Source organism: Branchiostoma floridae, chromosome 1 (assembly GCF_000003815.2).
Source record: "Branchiostoma floridae strain S238N-H82 chromosome 1, Bfl_VNyyK, whole genome shotgun sequence".
Classification (NCBI taxonomy): domain Eukaryota; kingdom Metazoa; phylum Chordata; class Leptocardii; order Amphioxiformes; family Branchiostomatidae; genus Branchiostoma; species Branchiostoma floridae.
The window spans coordinates 27,817,215-27,833,447 of NC_049979.1; the positions used below are offsets into that span (position 1 = coordinate 27,817,215).

General features: G+C 40.8%; 4 protein-coding genes across 8 annotated transcripts in view; 2 read left to right on the forward strand and 2 right to left on the reverse strand.

Annotated features, from left to right (window-relative positions):
• Window positions 1–4,501, reverse strand: part of LOC118418873 (WASH complex subunit 2-like) — a 29,026-nt gene extending 24,525 nt beyond the window's left edge. For 3 of the 4 annotated variants that reach the window (XM_035825007.1, XM_035825013.1, XM_035824992.1), the window contains exons 1-8: window positions 4,354–4,501; window positions 3,214–3,393; window positions 2,503–2,595; window positions 2,175–2,246; window positions 1,696–1,767; window positions 1,223–1,396; window positions 604–697; window positions 20–90 (exon numbers count right to left, since the gene is read on the reverse strand). In XM_035825007.1, the coding sequence (XP_035680900.1) occupies window positions 20–90; window positions 604–697; window positions 1,223–1,396; window positions 1,696–1,767; window positions 2,175–2,246; window positions 2,503–2,595; window positions 3,214–3,393; window positions 4,354–4,452 (855 nt within the window). In that variant the 5' untranslated portion in view covers window positions 4,453–4,501. The remainder of the gene's footprint in view (window positions 1–19; window positions 91–603; window positions 698–1,222; window positions 1,397–1,695; window positions 1,768–2,174; window positions 2,247–2,502; window positions 2,596–3,213; window positions 3,394–4,353) is intronic. The other variant, XM_035825001.1, reaches the window with a different exon arrangement.
• Window positions 4,502–6,047: 1,546 nt separating this feature from the next.
• LOC118419117 lies at window positions 6,048–8,241 on the forward strand. Its single transcript, XM_035825423.1, has 4 exons — window positions 6,048–6,304; window positions 6,567–6,868; window positions 7,269–7,523; window positions 7,725–8,241. The coding sequence occupies exons 1-4, from the start codon at window positions 6,172–6,174 to the stop codon at window positions 7,815–7,817; spliced, it is 783 nt and encodes a 260-aa protein (XP_035681316.1). The 5' UTR covers window positions 6,048–6,171; the 3' UTR covers window positions 7,818–8,241.
• Window positions 8,242–8,306: 65 nt separating this feature from the next.
• On the forward strand, window positions 8,307–12,356 carry LOC118419136 (galactosylceramide sulfotransferase-like). Its single transcript, XM_035825448.1, has 3 exons — window positions 8,307–8,860; window positions 10,365–10,480; window positions 10,712–12,356. The coding sequence occupies exon 3, from the start codon at window positions 10,834–10,836 to the stop codon at window positions 11,575–11,577; it is 744 nt and encodes a 247-aa protein (XP_035681341.1). The 5' UTR covers window positions 8,307–8,860; window positions 10,365–10,480; window positions 10,712–10,833; the 3' UTR covers window positions 11,578–12,356.
• Window positions 12,357–12,709: 353 nt separating this feature from the next.
• The window catches only part of LOC118419088 (N-alpha-acetyltransferase 30-like), a 4,908-nt gene continuing 1,384 nt past the window's right edge, over window positions 12,710–16,233 (reverse strand). Inside the window, exons 2-5 of one of the 2 annotated variants that reach the window (XR_004831591.1) lie at window positions 15,196–15,319; window positions 14,483–14,538; window positions 13,465–13,652; window positions 12,710–13,187 (exon numbers count right to left, since the gene is read on the reverse strand). Coding sequence is in view for 1 of the 2 variants with exons in the window: in XM_035825373.1 (XP_035681266.1) it covers window positions 13,515–13,652; window positions 14,483–14,538; window positions 15,196–15,319 (318 nt within the window). In the remaining variant the exon portion in view is untranslated. Of the gene's footprint in view, window positions 13,653–14,482; window positions 14,539–15,195; window positions 15,320–16,233 lie in introns of both variants that reach the window. The other variant, XM_035825373.1, reaches the window with a different exon arrangement.

A 16,233-nucleotide genomic window follows, 5' to 3' on the forward strand; every position in this document is an offset into this window, starting at 1 on the left:
GACAGTTGGCACAGCTCACCTCTGATTCTGACATGTCCTTTTCACTCTCGGACTCGCTGACACTGCCGTGGTCACTGCCAACTTCCTCATCTGGAAAAAAAATCAACCATCACTTTGGATCAATGTAAATTCTAACACAAAATTTATCCAAAGTTTTGACTGTTCAACTCAAGTCTTTGTCAATGAATGGGTAACAAGTTCTATCTGCATAACGTTATTATGACTGAGATTGAGTAAGGGACACACATCACTACCAGAGGACTAGCCCCCTGTAGTGTCTTGCACAAATGTGTGGCCCAAGGGCCAAAGAAATGGAGACGAGCACCACCCCTATGTATCGGCTACAGAGGCACAAGTGACTTTGACTACTGTAAAAGCAGAAGTGTTCACGGTGGTTTTATGTTCGCAGTTTTCGCGGTAGCCACTTCACAGCAAACTTAAAACCATCGCAAAAATTCATCCATTATAGTTTTTTACTAGTCTATGGTGCTACCGCGAACTTAAAACCACATTTTGCTGCTACCGCGAAAGTAAATCCCTGCAAACATTTACAGTAACTTAATAAGTAACTAAGACAATTTAAAGATAAGAAGTGGTAGTTACCCTCGCTGGCTACATCTCCCAGTCCAACCTCATCATCCTCCAGGAATGCCTGAGAACCGATGATACACGGGAGGGGGCGGTGCACATACGGGTCCTGTGGAGCAAGAAAACAAATACAATGTACATGTTGTTGATCTATTCTGTCAGTGTATTGGAACCAGTTAAACCTAGACAATGTACCAGAGCTGTCTCCAGGAATTGTCCCTCCATCATGGAAAAAAGTGCATCCCACCTATTAAAATCTGAACCTCATGACGAGTCATGCCATGAAATTGATGAAAAAATATATTTTCGTAAGCTTAAGTAACTGATTCAACAACGAAAAATGGCATGGGCTCATAAACAATAAGTTTGACAGGAAAAATTTTTTTAAGTTGGAGATAGCCCTGCTGACAACCTACAACGAGCAATGATCGACAGGGACGCAAGGTCTGCCCCCACAACTCGAGACCGGATGGACTCGACTTAAGCAAGTAAGCAAGCATCATATGTAAAATGGTTCTACAGCAAATTATGTAAAAACTCCCTCCCCCCCCCCAAAAAGATACTCTTGGTACTAGTATTATCAAAAACAGAAGTCAAAGTATCAATGTAAATCTAATTGAGTAAAACAAAGTACCTTTGGTTCAAGGATGGGTTCTGCTTTGTAACCAGTCTCCTCATCTTCAGAATCAGACTGCCCAGCCTTGATGTCCAGTGTCTCAAAGGCGTTGTCGATGACACTCAGTCCGTACCCCAGCGCTTCCGACACTTTGGGGATCAGTTCGGCTTCTCTCTGCTCTCTGGTCTTTTCCTGGGGAATTTTAATGTTGTTTCTTTAGACTATTATGATAATTTTAGAAGTCTCACATTTACAGCATTTGAAAGCTACATGTATGTCGGTGAGCTCAACTATGAATTATTCAAATTAAGACCTTCTTTGCATAAATGATGAGACTTCTTTGCTAAGAGAAATTACTCCCAAAAAAAACTTTTGTTTTCTGAGATTAAATTATTCACAGATGACCAATGCTTGCTACAAACATTTATTAGTAACAATCCATTCTAGCAATGGAATTTTGCAATGGAAGTTTAAATGAACTTGAAACATACCTGGTCTGTCTTCTTCTCTTCATTCTCACTCTTGTTTTTAGCATCTTCACTGACGTCCTCATCATACACACGCTGCAGGGAGAAGTAAACACTTTTTATTCAGCATTTACATCTAATAAATCACTTTTGCTACCAAATCATTTGGCAACTTTACAAATATGAAGTAAGACAGATACTACTGTACAGTATATATGACACACTTGCTCATTACTCGAAAAAGACTGAAGTTGGACTGTCGAAAATCTGGGTAAGTTAAATTTTTGTGTTGGAAACTACAGTCGAACTTTGCATACAAAAGATTGGGAATATCTGGCATATTGTTTAATAGTCTGGATAAACATGTACTGTTACATGTTTATCAATTGCGTCTAACCTTCAAAAATGTATGTACTGTTACAGTATTTGAGTGTATCAAAGAGTGCATTGATTTTTGCCTACAACATAGTAACAATAGTATAGACAGAAAGGGTCAGACTTACATTCTCTACAAACTGGGTGTTGGCCAGCATGAGGAAGTTGTTGAAGACATTGTGGACCCTGGTGTCTGTGGCCTGGAAATTATGCGGGAACATGGAGGTTATTAGAGACGCAAAGCAATCCCACCCATAAAAACACACATTTCAATAGAAAATGCTGAAGAAGTTGTGAAAATTGGGTGTCCTTGAACAGAAACTATAAATGCTAACGGCCGAATCTAGTATTCAATTTTTTTACTGCTGTGCACTCGGAGCATGTTAAGTTCATTCAAATCACTCTATGGAAACTAGCCTCAGTTGCATCCTCGTAAGTTTACCAGGGTTCCCATACCTTCATCTCGTGCATCAAATCATCCACTTGTTTCCCCATCTCATGTGTTCTGGAAATCATCCGCTGGGAGAACTCTCGTAAATGCAACAGGAGCTACAAAACAATCAACATATCTGGTAGTGATTATCTTAAGAATGATGATAATTCTCCCCAAAAACGTTGTTCAGTAATACCGTTTTTAGGTCATTTTGAAATCTGTACTAAAAGCAGCATCCAACTAAACAACAAATAAATTTTATCAGTGAGGGTTAGACTATGGGGTAACAAATTGTATTTGTTTGTTTGTTTCTTGGCCCCCAGTGAATCAAATGCAACCATTAACCTGGCATTACTCACTGACACAGAGCTAAGTACTGTATGAAATACAACCACAACCCTAGATAGGGATATAGGGTAGAATCTCAGGGCTGTTTGTGCAACTGCACGGTGGCCTTCGCCACAGTTTTCAACCAAGCACACTAGGTCATTACACCTTTTTGATAAATGTGTTGGGTTCTTTCATGTGCAGAGGTTTGACAGTTCATGCTTACATCTTAACTCTTTCATACATGGGGCCACCTGCTTCACGTTAACATCTAAAATGACAAATGCAAACCCTTACAACATGTCCAAGCTGAGCTAACTCTCAAAGGATCGAACTCAGGCCTTTTTTATCCAAATGGCCACAGGAACATGCACAGTAATGGAATTACAAATTCCAAAGATACATACGCCTGCATCTGAGGCAAGTGACCAGTTGGTGCTTCCTGTCCTGAGCTCGTCCAGTGTCCAGGCTCTCTCCCAGGACGGTCCACCTTGGGGCGGTGCCTCTGACCCGTTCACGCTGGCTTCAGCCACCACTGGGCCATTGGACTGACCAGGTGCTGTAGCTGTTGGGCCATTTAATATAGTCTGGAATAGAGAGGTACAGTTTTTCTATAGTCCTATTTTTACAGGTTTTACAATCACATAGGTTTAACCCTCAAGTATGTCTGTTAGTTGTTATTACAGATATACCAGGCTAGTTATGTATATAGTACAGGGATAATGGAGAACTAATTGTTACACTACAATCTATAATCTACTGAGAGACTAACGTGTCATCTACCCGAGTCCCAAGGTCTCCAACTTACTTGATCAGCCAAGTTTATGTGTAACAGGTCCTCTTTTCTATCAGTGTCTATTGATACAAATTTTATTCAACAGTATTTTATATGGATATGCAACGAGCAATAGCAACAAGAAACTGAGTGCTATTGTAACCGTGTGCAAAAGTACTGATTTGCCATCAGAAAAATAAGCCATACTCAGTGCCATACTACTAGTAGTAAGGGTTTCAAGTGCCTTGAACTTTGACCTTAGATCACAATGTAATGTGTCATGTCTAAAAATGAGCACTTAGAATTCTGAACTGGATTCTAATCTTCATTTGAAGTGCCAGACCTTTGTCAGACTATACAGTTCGATGCTAAATATACACAGTTTTGAAGGACATAATATTCTAATACTAGTATTCGTTTTATAGACTCTGCTATACCTTTATCAAAGTTTATGTGACCTGGACGTGGACTGAGATACAAAACTAAACTGTGAGTGTGACGTTCTCCACAAAAACATAGGCAATCTCGGCATGCTATTGTGACACTAGCTCAAGCTACAACCTGTTGACAAGAAATCTAACTTGATTTTGCACATGTTGGGGTTCTTATAATAATTATTGGAGAAACGTTTATGATTTGACAAAGTAAACATGTCATGTCAAGTACCATCCGGATGCTAGGGGCGCGGCTGTTTCCTGGGCTGTTTGCCGCTTGAAACTAAGCCTTATAGCGTGCTACCGACTTCTACAGGTTCTCTACTTCGTACCCTTACCATTCCCGGGTCGCTGGGCGGTGGTGGAGGCGCAGGAACCCCGGCAGAGTCCGGCGGAGGAGGCGGTGGTGGTGGGGGAGGGGGAGGTGGCGGCGCCATCTTGGATTGAACTTGTGATCCACAGGTCACATGATCGAAACCTGCACTCTCGTACCCAGCCCCGTAACGGAAGGCCACCCCAATTTAACTTGTTGCTTCTCGGATATTTTTCAGAGAAATATTGGGGCGGTCGGTCGAAAAAATAAAAGTTTAAATTTTGCAAAAAGTCTGGGGTGAACATTCGAGGCTTATATAACACAAAAACAAGGTTAGTAGTCAAGTTTTCAGCTTTTCATGGCATGATGTATCCAATGAATCTCTTCAGCGCCTTTGATTTGATACCACTGTTCTGAATAAAGGGAATTGTTTTTATACTGAAATTATGTGTGTTGAAGAAATGCAAAAAGCATATTGGTTGTTTTCTATCATGCGACTACAAAGAAGCTCTCTGATTGGTTTATCAGCAGCATGTGCCCCTGGAATGGATTTTTTTTACAGGTCTGCAATAGCGAAACCTATGTTATTTTTCTTGGGACTAAATTTTTTTTCAAAATCGGAAAACAATGGGTCGGGAAATCCGAGAAGTAACAAATTAAATTGGTGTGGCCTAACCAGGCATCTTTGGTGAAGATTGTATTTTTGGCGACGCCCCAGAGGCTAGCCTAATAGTATAGAGAGCGTCCGTTTGTCAAGAATTCCCCAAATTCCATAGGCATGTCTGGAATTTTTTTAGTATTTTTACAGGTAACGTTATGTCGTTACGTTACATCCCTTTAGAGGGTGATAACTCGGGAATGGGTTGACGGATCTTCATGATATCTGGAGTGCAACGTTAGATTGTTTTGATTTTACAACAAAATTAGTCAACCGCTTCCGCTTCCTGAGTATCAAAATCAGAATTTTCAATAATTTGTGAAAAAAAGAGAATTTAACGTTTCATTATAATGAACACTACTAAGTCGGCTACACTCCTTTGCCAGCTTATGTACTATCTTATGCCACCGTAGGATCTGCTTGGAGATTAATTGATTAAGCATGTTGACAAATGACAATGCATTGAAATCAATTTGCATGGAGATTTCACGCATTGTTTGCGCATTAGTACTAGTACTAATCTACAACGCGTAAATGCATAAAACTGTACAACGCATGAGCTTGTAATACCAATACTTGTCTGTCATTTTTGTCACTTGCAATTAGCCCTCGGGCAAGAATTTTCAAGAAACTTATTATAAGAAAATGTCAAAGCAAAACACATTTATATACTTGATGTTATGCAGGAGTGATCATGTGATAAACGCAATATGTAAATATTTCTCCACATGGTTTAAAAGGACAGAAGAAAATATTATATTAGATGTACTGGTTAACAATAGTGAATGATGTATTCTACAGAAATACATGATGTCTTAGTTCATTTCTCATCTAGTTTAGTTTAGAATTACTGTATAAGTTAAGTTCTTCCTTTTCATACCACATGTGGTCATTTGTGCATTTAGCCTACGGGCATGAAGCTGAAATAAAGATTATTATTAAAATCATCAGAACTTACAAATATACAAAGACAGTTTGACGAAAAAGAGGTTATTAGCTGTTCTTATATCTTGGCTATACAACACCCCTTCGTCTTGCCCCATAGTCGAACATTCCAAACTTTCCCATCAGTTGTGACGTTACAGGTGTTGCCTAGCTGCGTTTAGAACAACAAAGTTCCACTGTTCCGCACGGAGTGTTAATAGTCACTGATCATATAGAGTCGTGACGACTACACACCCAAAGATGTGGGATTTTCTCATTACGCTTTCGAGCTGCCTTTGTTCATGCAGCTCCAACAAGGTGTCCCCTCTGGAGGATGGAGATGTGAAGGAAGAGACAGCACCGGTAGAGGAGGAGATGGTCCGCGGGACCACCGGTGAGTCCGTGCGGTATAGGACAGTGGGTTAACCAAGTCTCCTGTTTATTGTTTTTGATTATCGTAATCATCGCACGGAATTATATAAAGATGCGGTCATTGTGTCAAGTTGTTTTGATTAGTCTAAATAGGCTTGTGGTGAGTTTCTGATCGGAAGTGGGGGATTAAACCCACCTTGTCACATCCTATAGATAATTTCTACATGATCTTATTTGTCGCCGTAAAATATGCTACATTTTGCATTTTCTATGAATTGTTCCAGAATGTTCAGTGGTGACCGCACAACCTCCGATGTCCCAGCCAAGGTCCAGCAAGTCGTCGGCCGACGTCCTTGCGGAGCTGCGACAAGACGGCCTGTTGCCCCTCAACACCCGGGGCGAGTCCGTCGCTTTCCAGGTGCTAGTCAAGCCCGCCTCCGAGCCCGACGCGCCCCCTCGCCGCCCAATTAAGCTTGCGAAACTGGAGGAAACTCTCCAGGAGAGGCGCGAACGGGTCAAGAAGGAGCCCGCGGGATCGCGCACTAAACTGAGACAGCAGCTCAGCAACGCCGCCAAGAGACGAGAGGTGGGTCCGACCATATCATATTATAGAAATCTTTATTGCCACACTACAGCGACTTTCGTAAGGTCTATTATAACTACATACAGTACATAGAAACAGAAAAATGTATACATATACATTGCCTACATCTATAGAGTAGTATCTATAGAAATGAATAAGTCAACATGTTGAGTCTAGTGCGTCATTTACATTATCGGCCCTGAGGTATAAATTTCATATCTCTGGTTTCGATTCTAACGCAACGAGTGGGTTACTTTCACAGTAATTTTAGAAATTGTAATCATACATTGAATAAGGAAGAAAAGACTTCAAGGAGACAAGAATAGGTTGTTTGCACAGTTGAAGTCTTGAAGCTATCTGTAGTGTAATATAGAATTCACTTTGCATCTATCTGTCTGAACAGGAGATGTTGGCTGAGAGGTCTCGAAGACTTGCAGAGAGGAGGGCGAGGATCAACGCGAAAGCAGCCGCCAAGGAGCGCATGAGCACTGCCTTCGTCATCTCCTCCGTCAGCGACACGGACGCCATCGTTTCCCGAGACTCGGAGAAGGCGCAGGCTTTGGAGAAACGTCTCAACAAGAGGAGAAAACGCGTCGCGAAAAGGACGACCGCAGAAGATATGGAGAAACAGCAGGCCTTAGCAGCTGAACGTAGGAAGGTGAGTTTCTCAGTGCACTCGCTACAGTTGAATATCGACAAGAAGGGCAGAATTCTGTGTTGTATTGCAACTGGGACCAACCAAGAGAAAATAACATTTTCTAACAGTCTGTGGCTTGTAATGTTTGTTCCTAAAAGATTTTGAAAGAGACTGAGATAAACGCTGGGGGTAATTCTTGACTTTTGTTGCCCGCCCATGCAGGTGAATAGGGAGGAGAATGCACAGAAGTTGCAGCGATCCAGGATGACCAGCTGGGATAAGGCCGGGGAGTGGCTCGGCATGGAAGAGCCGTAAAAACTTGTTTTTTCATACTCAGTGCTGGATTTCCAAAACGTAATACAAGAAATGGACGTATATGTATTTTAACAAGTATGCACGGTTTTCAAAGTGGTTTATGCTCGTTTTTTTAACATTCCATAAAAGAAATAGAAAAAAAAATACAATGTTATAAATGTTACGCTTTCTGCCGCCTGAAATATGTTGTTTTACTGGAAAAAATATACAAAAGTAAAAAAGAAATGACTTCGTTCTTTTGAATATATGTTGAATTAGTCAAATGTTTTGAAACATGTTTGCAAAAACTAACCTCCTTTGATTGTAAGGTATCGGCATGCAGATATAGTACTATAGTGGTTCTATCTCCTTCGCAGCTCGCGATGTGTTGAGCACTAACATGTGAAAATTGCAAATAAAGTGAAATTACTATTTCTACATCTTTTGAAGCGAGTCCCATGTCATCTACTATCTGGTCAATTCTAAAGTCGTCGTCGGACGTTCTTGCTGAGTTGTGCTGAGTTTTGTTCGGGGAGCCAAGACAGTCAGCTCGCCGATCTCACATTAGCGCTCCGAGGGCGCTAATAGGAGATCGGCGGGCCTGACCGTCTTGGGCCACCGAATAAACTGTCCTAGCTGCCCGATCCCGGCTGGCCCCAAGGGTAATTCGTGACGAGACAAATGCGACAGTAACCATTGGAGGCAGCCGTGTGTAACCCAAAATGGATTCCTTACTTGAAAATGATGTTGCACATGAAAACATAAACCACTATGATCGTCATGGTGCAGGTATCGAAGCACCAGTGAGTTGTTTAATTGGCTGGCTAACTATAAAGCTGACGTTAGACATGATGGAAACACAAGTCTGTTGTTGTTAACGATAGTTGGTAACACTATTTTGACCCAGATAATAAAGCTCTTTTGTTGAAAAACCGGATCAGCCACCACCTCCCCCCCACCCACAATAAGCTCTTGGGTTGGGTTGTGATCAGACCAGCAACAGATATCTCAGCTGTCACTTCTTCAGACGAGACGGGTAACGTTACAGGCTCTTCTCTTGGAAGGTAAGCCACGTGTTTCTCTTCAACAGTAAGTTATCTTTGTTGGGTGAAAGTTGATTTTCAGGAGATACAGTCAACCCTGTATTAGCGGCCACCTTTGCGTAGTGGCCGCCTAGCCATAGTGGCCATTTTTTGTCGGTCCCTTGGATTTTTTCCCATTTACCTTTATGGAGCATTAAGAAATAGTCTACAGCGGCCGCGGCCATACGTTTTCCGATCCCGTAGACACAAAAACATTGCCTTATACGGCCAAGGCGGACGGAAGGCGTGTTCGGCCATACTTGAGCTGTCATGTCGACACCCTACGCTGGGTTTGAAATCTTTTTATTTGAAACGAAATGGCCTAGCCAGACAAATCGGTGGTTTGCGAAGTCTTTTGAGTTTGCAAATGCCGAGATGATATCAATCATTTTTGCGGTAGTGGAAGATTCGCCATTCCTTGAACAATAACACAACGTTGATTGTTACGTTCTGAATAACAACGATAATTGTTACGTTCTTGATTTACGAAGAATAGCCGTTAGTTCATGTATCGACTGACTGAGCAGTATTCTGTACTGTACATTGTAATCTTCATTGTCTTTAAACCCTTTTGGCAGAGTCGTAGTCTGTATAGACTGACTGGTAGTAGTAACCGTAGGTAACACACTTTGTGACGTAATTATAGTATGTCAGTTGTGTTGTTTTCAGTGGTTATACCACGAACATTTGTTCAATCACATCTGTAATTTCCGCCGCGTCAGTTATAACCGATGATATCGATATTGACAGTCCCACACATCGAATACGAGGAATAAAAAGAACGAAACGAAACCCAAATTACGAGCGGACGACATGCAAAAGAAACGTGCCGGTACAAGCACCCCGGTATATATTCCTCTCCCGACATATCTTCCTTTCCCGTCGTATTCCTGGATAAAAATCGCGAATCGATGTACACCCCCCCCCCCCCCAAAAGAAACTTTGACCCAGAGACGTCGGTGAAGGAGGCTCTGACAATACGACGCAGACTTGGACCAATACACCGAAAGACGTACATTTTGTAGGGGTGATTTCTTAGATTATTACATCGATTATAAAAACAGCTACCGCTAAAAGAAAGGAACGTGCATCATCGCGCAACTGAGTACAGACGACATGCCAAACCACATACGAATGCGGCAAACGGAACATAGAGATTTAGGTGCGAACACTCAATGCAAAAACTGTTCACAATACTTTGTCGACGGAGGTTACCCTAAGTAATAACAGTAATTGTTACATGATCTTACATTATAGGGTGCAACTCTTTGTCGGCGAACTTTCGATAGTCGGCAAGGCGGTTTGATGACAATTCGGACTATAACGTTATATCTTAAGTCCGAAAACTAACGTTAACGTATAATGTAACGTTACCAGTACTTGTTATTGTATGTATAACTATTTAGAACTTTATCATCCATTATCCAGCAACAAGGTACAATAATGGTCTGTTTCATTCAATTCATTCTGTCGATTTTCCTTGCAGTACTCCGAGTTGGCCATGATGTTGGCAAGGCTGCCAGTCCTATGCGGATTTGCCATAATAGCGGCCATGTTGGTGCTCAGTTTGCTTGTGTCTTTGCCTCACATAAACGATGAAAGGTATGGTGTAGCGATAACCTCTTACATGAAAAATTAACGTCTGAGTAAATTTGGCTATTCCATTGTATATGCTGTTTGGCAAGTGCTCGTAAAATATGAGCTTACCTATACCAGTATCAATACTCAAAGTATGACCGAAGGTTTGAATATATATGTACATATCAGAAACTCTAGATCTTATCATAGTACATACGTGTAACATAAATCTTTTCTGATACCATTCCATTACAGGCTGTACGATATAGCACCTTACCTACGTGTCTCATCGTCAATAAAGTCAAAGTCAAAGTGTCTGTAAGCCTAACACCAACATTGGTTTCATCAAAACCCACAAGACAGGAGGCAGCAGCGTCATGCAAATTTTCCAGCGCTTCGGCTATCTTCGCAATCTCTCGTTCTTGTTGCCGAGCGGAAAGTCCATCGGACAATTGTATCCGTACGGCATTCGCGACCGTAAGTACCTCCCGCCGATTGAGGCCGGGAGACCGTTCGACATCTTGGCACATCACACGGTCTATGATAGAGCGGGGATAACACAACTGCTCTCTGCTAACGTTACATTTGTTACCATCGTCAGGGAACCGATGGAACGGCTAAAGTCTGCCTTTAATTTTTACAAGCTGGCAAAGAGGTACAAAATTCCGGGACCAGACCCCCTGCTAAGGTTCCTGGAAAACCCAGGAAAATTTGAACATCCCATCACAAGATACCGCGATCGTCAAACAAGAAATAACATCGCCTTAGAATTGGGTTTTCCCCTGAAGAATCTATCATCCGTAAAGGAAAAGGACATCCAGGAATTTGTCGAGAAGACTTCGCGAGAGTTTGACCTCGTGATGGTGCTGGAGTATTTCGATGAGTCCTTGGTGCTGCTGAGGCGGCTGCTGTGTTGGGACATGCGAGACATTCTCAACTTTAAATACAACAGCTTTCAGTACGGGAAACTGGGAAATACGTCATTCTCGGAGAAGCTGATACAAAACTATCGCCAGCACTCCGCCATTGACTACACTCTGTACGAACACTTCAACAACACATTGTGGAGGAAGATCAACATGGCTGGGAGCGACTTCCGGAAAGAGCTTTTGGCTTCTTAGCAGCTTGCTTTCATACTGTCTGGGACTTTTATAGTACAGTACTGCAACATTCAAGTAAACTTAGGGGCTGGGATTGAGATGATATTAAATTTTTTTTTCTTGCAATGAAACAGAAGACATTTCTTTATGAGTGGCACTAGCTGTTCTGTAGTTTCCATGAGCGGTGCTTTATTTCCAGCTATAAGATGAGCATGTCTAAGATGACGAATGTACTATCTTCTGTGGTATTAGATTATTTCAAATTGTCACTGCCAGGTCAACCTCTCCTGTGAAAATAACAATGTGCTTTTTACATACCAACACTCCTAACACCAATTATTTCATGCTGTCCCAGTTTTACAGTCAACAGAAACTTTGGATAACAGAATAACTTAGAGCTGCACATCTGAATGCAACTGTTTACCTGTTACTCAAAAACATTGCATTATAATAACATTTCAGATCATTCATACTAGAAAACACGTATGCTAGTGATAAATTCATTACCTTACATTGACATAAGACCCTGTTAAAGACTATAAAATTTCTTGCAATAGCTCCACTTCATCAGGCTAATTCAGACAAACATCTTTTTCATTGTGAGATACTCTTAAGACTAGCCTGGGTACCATCCACCGTGGCTCAATCTGTGGTCAGAGAGCAAAAAGACTGTGCCTGCAGTTGCTACAGAGGAAGGTACCCAGGCTAGGCCTAGGAAAAAAAATGTTGTGTTTCCTGTTTCCCTACCTACCCTAAAAAAACCTGCCGACCCTAGACTTTTTTTGGGTTGGGCAGTGGAGTCACATAGCTTCCAGATAGAATTTTTATTTAGCCTGCTACCTATTGAAGTAAAACACTGCTTGTCCCATCTAATGAAGGATAAACGTATCTATCATGCACAAAATTAAAGTTTGACATTGAAAGACAAGTGTCATCATGCATTTCAGTTTACTTTGTTCAACAGTATTGTAATATGTATCACTAGAGTTTTGGCCAGCCTAAAAAAAATACAAAAAAATGAAAGATAATCCCTACCTACCGACCCTAATTTTTTCAGGACTGAAACAGGAAACACAACATTTTTTTTCCTAGGCCCTACTAAAAAAAAAGTAAAAGACAGGACTAAAATCAAAAGTCTTACACAACATGGCAATTAAAGACATGACAAAGTTTTAATGTGTCCAAGCCCAGTCTTGTTTTTCTAGTGCTACATGTGTCACTGATACAAGAAGCAATTTTCAATTTTCTTTATAATTAATTTCAAGGCATTCACCAGTACATCCATTACTACAATCTTCTCAGAAGTAATTCACATCTGTTAAATCAGTTCCTTATGAAAACACATCGTAGATACCTCGGTAAGAAGTACTTGTGGAATTGAGACATACACAATTTATTAATTCATAACATGAGATATTGATTAACAACATTACTTCAACCAACAGAGATACTTAATACTATAACAGTAATCGAGGACTGAGGACTACATTAGTCATTTTATCCACACAAAAGCGAATACAAGTTTCAAGGCCTTAGCTTTGAATCTGAAAATGCTGATAGAACTGAGGTGCAATGACACCAGTCTGTGATGGTGCACAGAACATGACCACTCTGAACTGTGTGATCACTACCACTGAGAACCCCCCTATTTTAGAAGTAGACTAGTCCTGTTACCTGACTATGGTGCTAAGAGTCCTGAAGGGAAGACAGTGAAGAAACCATGAAGCTCTTCGAAAAGTCAGTCAATTTATAAAAGTAAGATTTAATAAGGGCGTCACGGACAGGATTCTTAGCACCAGAGTCAGGTAACAGGACTAGTCTACTTGTAAAATGAGGGGTTCTGAGTGGTAGTGATCACATAGTTCACAGTGGGTACATAACAAACACGAAGCCACTATATTATTCTACTTTCCCACAAACAGCAATGTAACAAAGGGGGAGGGGGGTCGTTACGATCCTCATCGCAGCCAGAGCTTGAGCCGCAGAGCATCCACACCGTTCAGGTAATATCGAAATAATCTCTTATCCCTCACAAATCCCAAGTTCTCATACAACCTCAGAGCAGGCTTGTTTGTGATCTCGGTCTCCAGCACGACCTGCAGTGGGGAAAAGTAAAATAAACAAGAAATATTGAATATCAAATCTACCTGATAACAATTAAAATATTGTCAAGTGCACATTGTGTGGCAATGGTAGAGTGTATGCCCCAGAACAAGGAGGTCCTACTGTAGGTTCAAGTCCCGACATTAGCCAATGTTACGCCCTTGGGCAATGTACTTAACACAAATATCCTCACTTTACTAAGGGGCAAAAGAGTACGTAACTCCAGCTAGGGACGTCCCTCGGATAGGACGTTCAATGGAGGTCCCGTGTTGGGGAGAGATACACCTTGAGCACGTAAAAGAACCCAAAACACTTATCGAAAAGAGTAGCAGTTCTTCCCAGTGTGAACTGATCAAATAAATCTGTTTGGATATGCAGCTTGTCCTGTTCAGTACTAACCTAGTGTGTTATACCTTATACTATATAGTTATAGGCAGTTTACTAGGTATGCAAACAAACAATATCAAAAGTGGTTCTAGTTCCAGGGTATACCACTTACCCCAAAATACATTTTTTTCTGCATATCAGCACTGGCACAGGCCAAATATGAACTTCAGAAGTTACCCTCACCAGACAAGTTATGCCTCCACCCTTCATTTTCTTTCCCTTTCACAGTCCATCAATGCACACTGATTTGTCAAATTTTGTGTTGATGATGCTGATTACAAAGCACATGTAGTATCATATCAGACAGTATAATCTGCTGTAAGATGTGACAAGGCAGAGAAGGACATTGGCTTCAAAATGCCGAGGGAGACATCCCAGGTAGGGAAAGTAAACTGTAAAGGAGAAAATCTTGTCCAAATTTTGTTTGGGAACATACCTCATCACAATCGTCATCAGTCATGGCACGGATGGCTTTCTTCACTAGAGTAGAACCTGAAACAATCAAGGACATAAAAGGACTCAATTCAACTACAAAAGAATAAAGATTATGCACATCAGCCTGGATGCAATCCTAGTTAGTTTACCAGGGCTCCTACAATCCATCTAGGAAGGGGAGAGTATAGGTGTGCATGCCTTGGTGAACTAACTTACTAAGATGGTACCAAAGCTAGATGCCCTGAGTATTTTGTAAGGGTATTCTGTGTGTGGACATCAATCCATAATCATTCTCTTTTATTTCAAAAGGAATGACTAGTACATATACCTTGCAATTTTTCTATTGTGTGTTGCAACAGTAAATTGTATATTGCTACGTTGTACTAGTAATACACTGCTCATCACATTGTAATAGATTACAAAAAAAATGGCCCTCAAACTAGGTAAAGCCTGGCTTCCTAAGTTTGTAAATACTAGTACATTATGCCAAACAAAATACGGCTAATAACTTGCATCTTGCAATGGCATCCAGATATTTTCAACCTTGCAATGGCTGTTTTCTACATGTGCATTTGTACTCGTTTCCCACAACATTACTTTCCAGCCATACTCTGACAAAAATAGTGACAATGTATCTTTATAGTTGAATGATGAGATGAAGTATCAACCACAAACAAGTACAGTTTACATTGTACAATGCACTTCAGTACAAACCGATAGCTTTCCTCCTATAGTTCTCATCTACGGCTAGCATGGCGATGTAGCCTCGGCGAACCATTTTCTTGTGCATGTCCAGCTTGCACACAATCGCTCCCACACACTTCCCTCCCGACATGGCCTGGGGAAAAAAAAAGCAGTACATGCATATCAAAAATGATAAAACAATTTTGGCAATACATGTATACTTCACAATAAAAGTGATAACTTTACAGTTGGAAAATTTCTGACAAATTTACAAAGTTGGCCATATCATTTCTTTGTTTCTCTGTTTTGACCAATGCATATCATTTCATTGTTTGTATGTTTGACCAATGATATGTAGTTGTGTGCGTGTCTGTTCAGGTATACTTGCGAGTTTTTGTGAGTGTGCACATTTTGTGGTACAGTACGTGTGTGTCTGACTGGACTGCGTGAATGTCTGTATGAATGTATCAGTATGATTACAGATGATATAGGGTTGGACAAGTCCATTGGCCCAATTTCCTGGGGCAAGTAAAAGTAAAAATGGAAGCACCCTATCAGGTAGCGCAATACACCTTTCTCACGCCGCGGCCATGATAGATCTAAAACGAGTTCAATGAGGCAAACAAAAGACTGTCCATCATAATTAGTAGTTCAACCAATGATAGCATGGAAATTAGAAAACTGACCAATAAGAGAATGGCTGCATGTCCGTCAAATATTTGCATTACTATGTTTTTATTTTGCATCTCTTAAGGGAATATGGGATCAGTACGCGAGTCTAAATTGCTACATATTTCGCTGCATAACATTGGTTGTAATATTTATCATTTGATCTTATATTGTAAAAATTTGTGTGATCTGGGGAAAAACTAAATGGAAGCTGATTTTAGAAATAAGTTTTGTCTGTTTGCCTCATTGACCTCGTCTTCAATCTATGATGGCCGCCGTGTGAGAAAGGTGTATTTCTTTTGATGGGAACAATTTTTCCATTGGTATAACATAAATTTTTTGAAGTGTTTCTTTACTGAAGAATATAAGGATTTCCTTGTTAGAACTTAGAAGTAATAT

Coding starts and splice junctions, on each gene's coding strand:
- LOC118419117 (XM_035825423.1), top strand. CDS start 6,172: ATGTGGGATTTTCTCATTACGCTTTCGAGCTGCCTTTGTTCATGCAGC. Junction 6,305..6,566: donor GATGGTCCGCGGGACCACCG/GTGAGTCCGTGC, acceptor GAATTGTTCCAG/AATGTTCAGTGGTGACCGCA. Junction 6,869..7,268: donor ACGCCGCCAAGAGACGAGAG/GTGGGTCCGACC, acceptor CTGTCTGAACAG/GAGATGTTGGCTGAGAGGTC.
- LOC118419136 (XM_035825448.1), top strand. CDS start 10,834: ATGCAAATTTTCCAGCGCTTCGGCTATCTTCGCAATCTCTCGTTCTTG.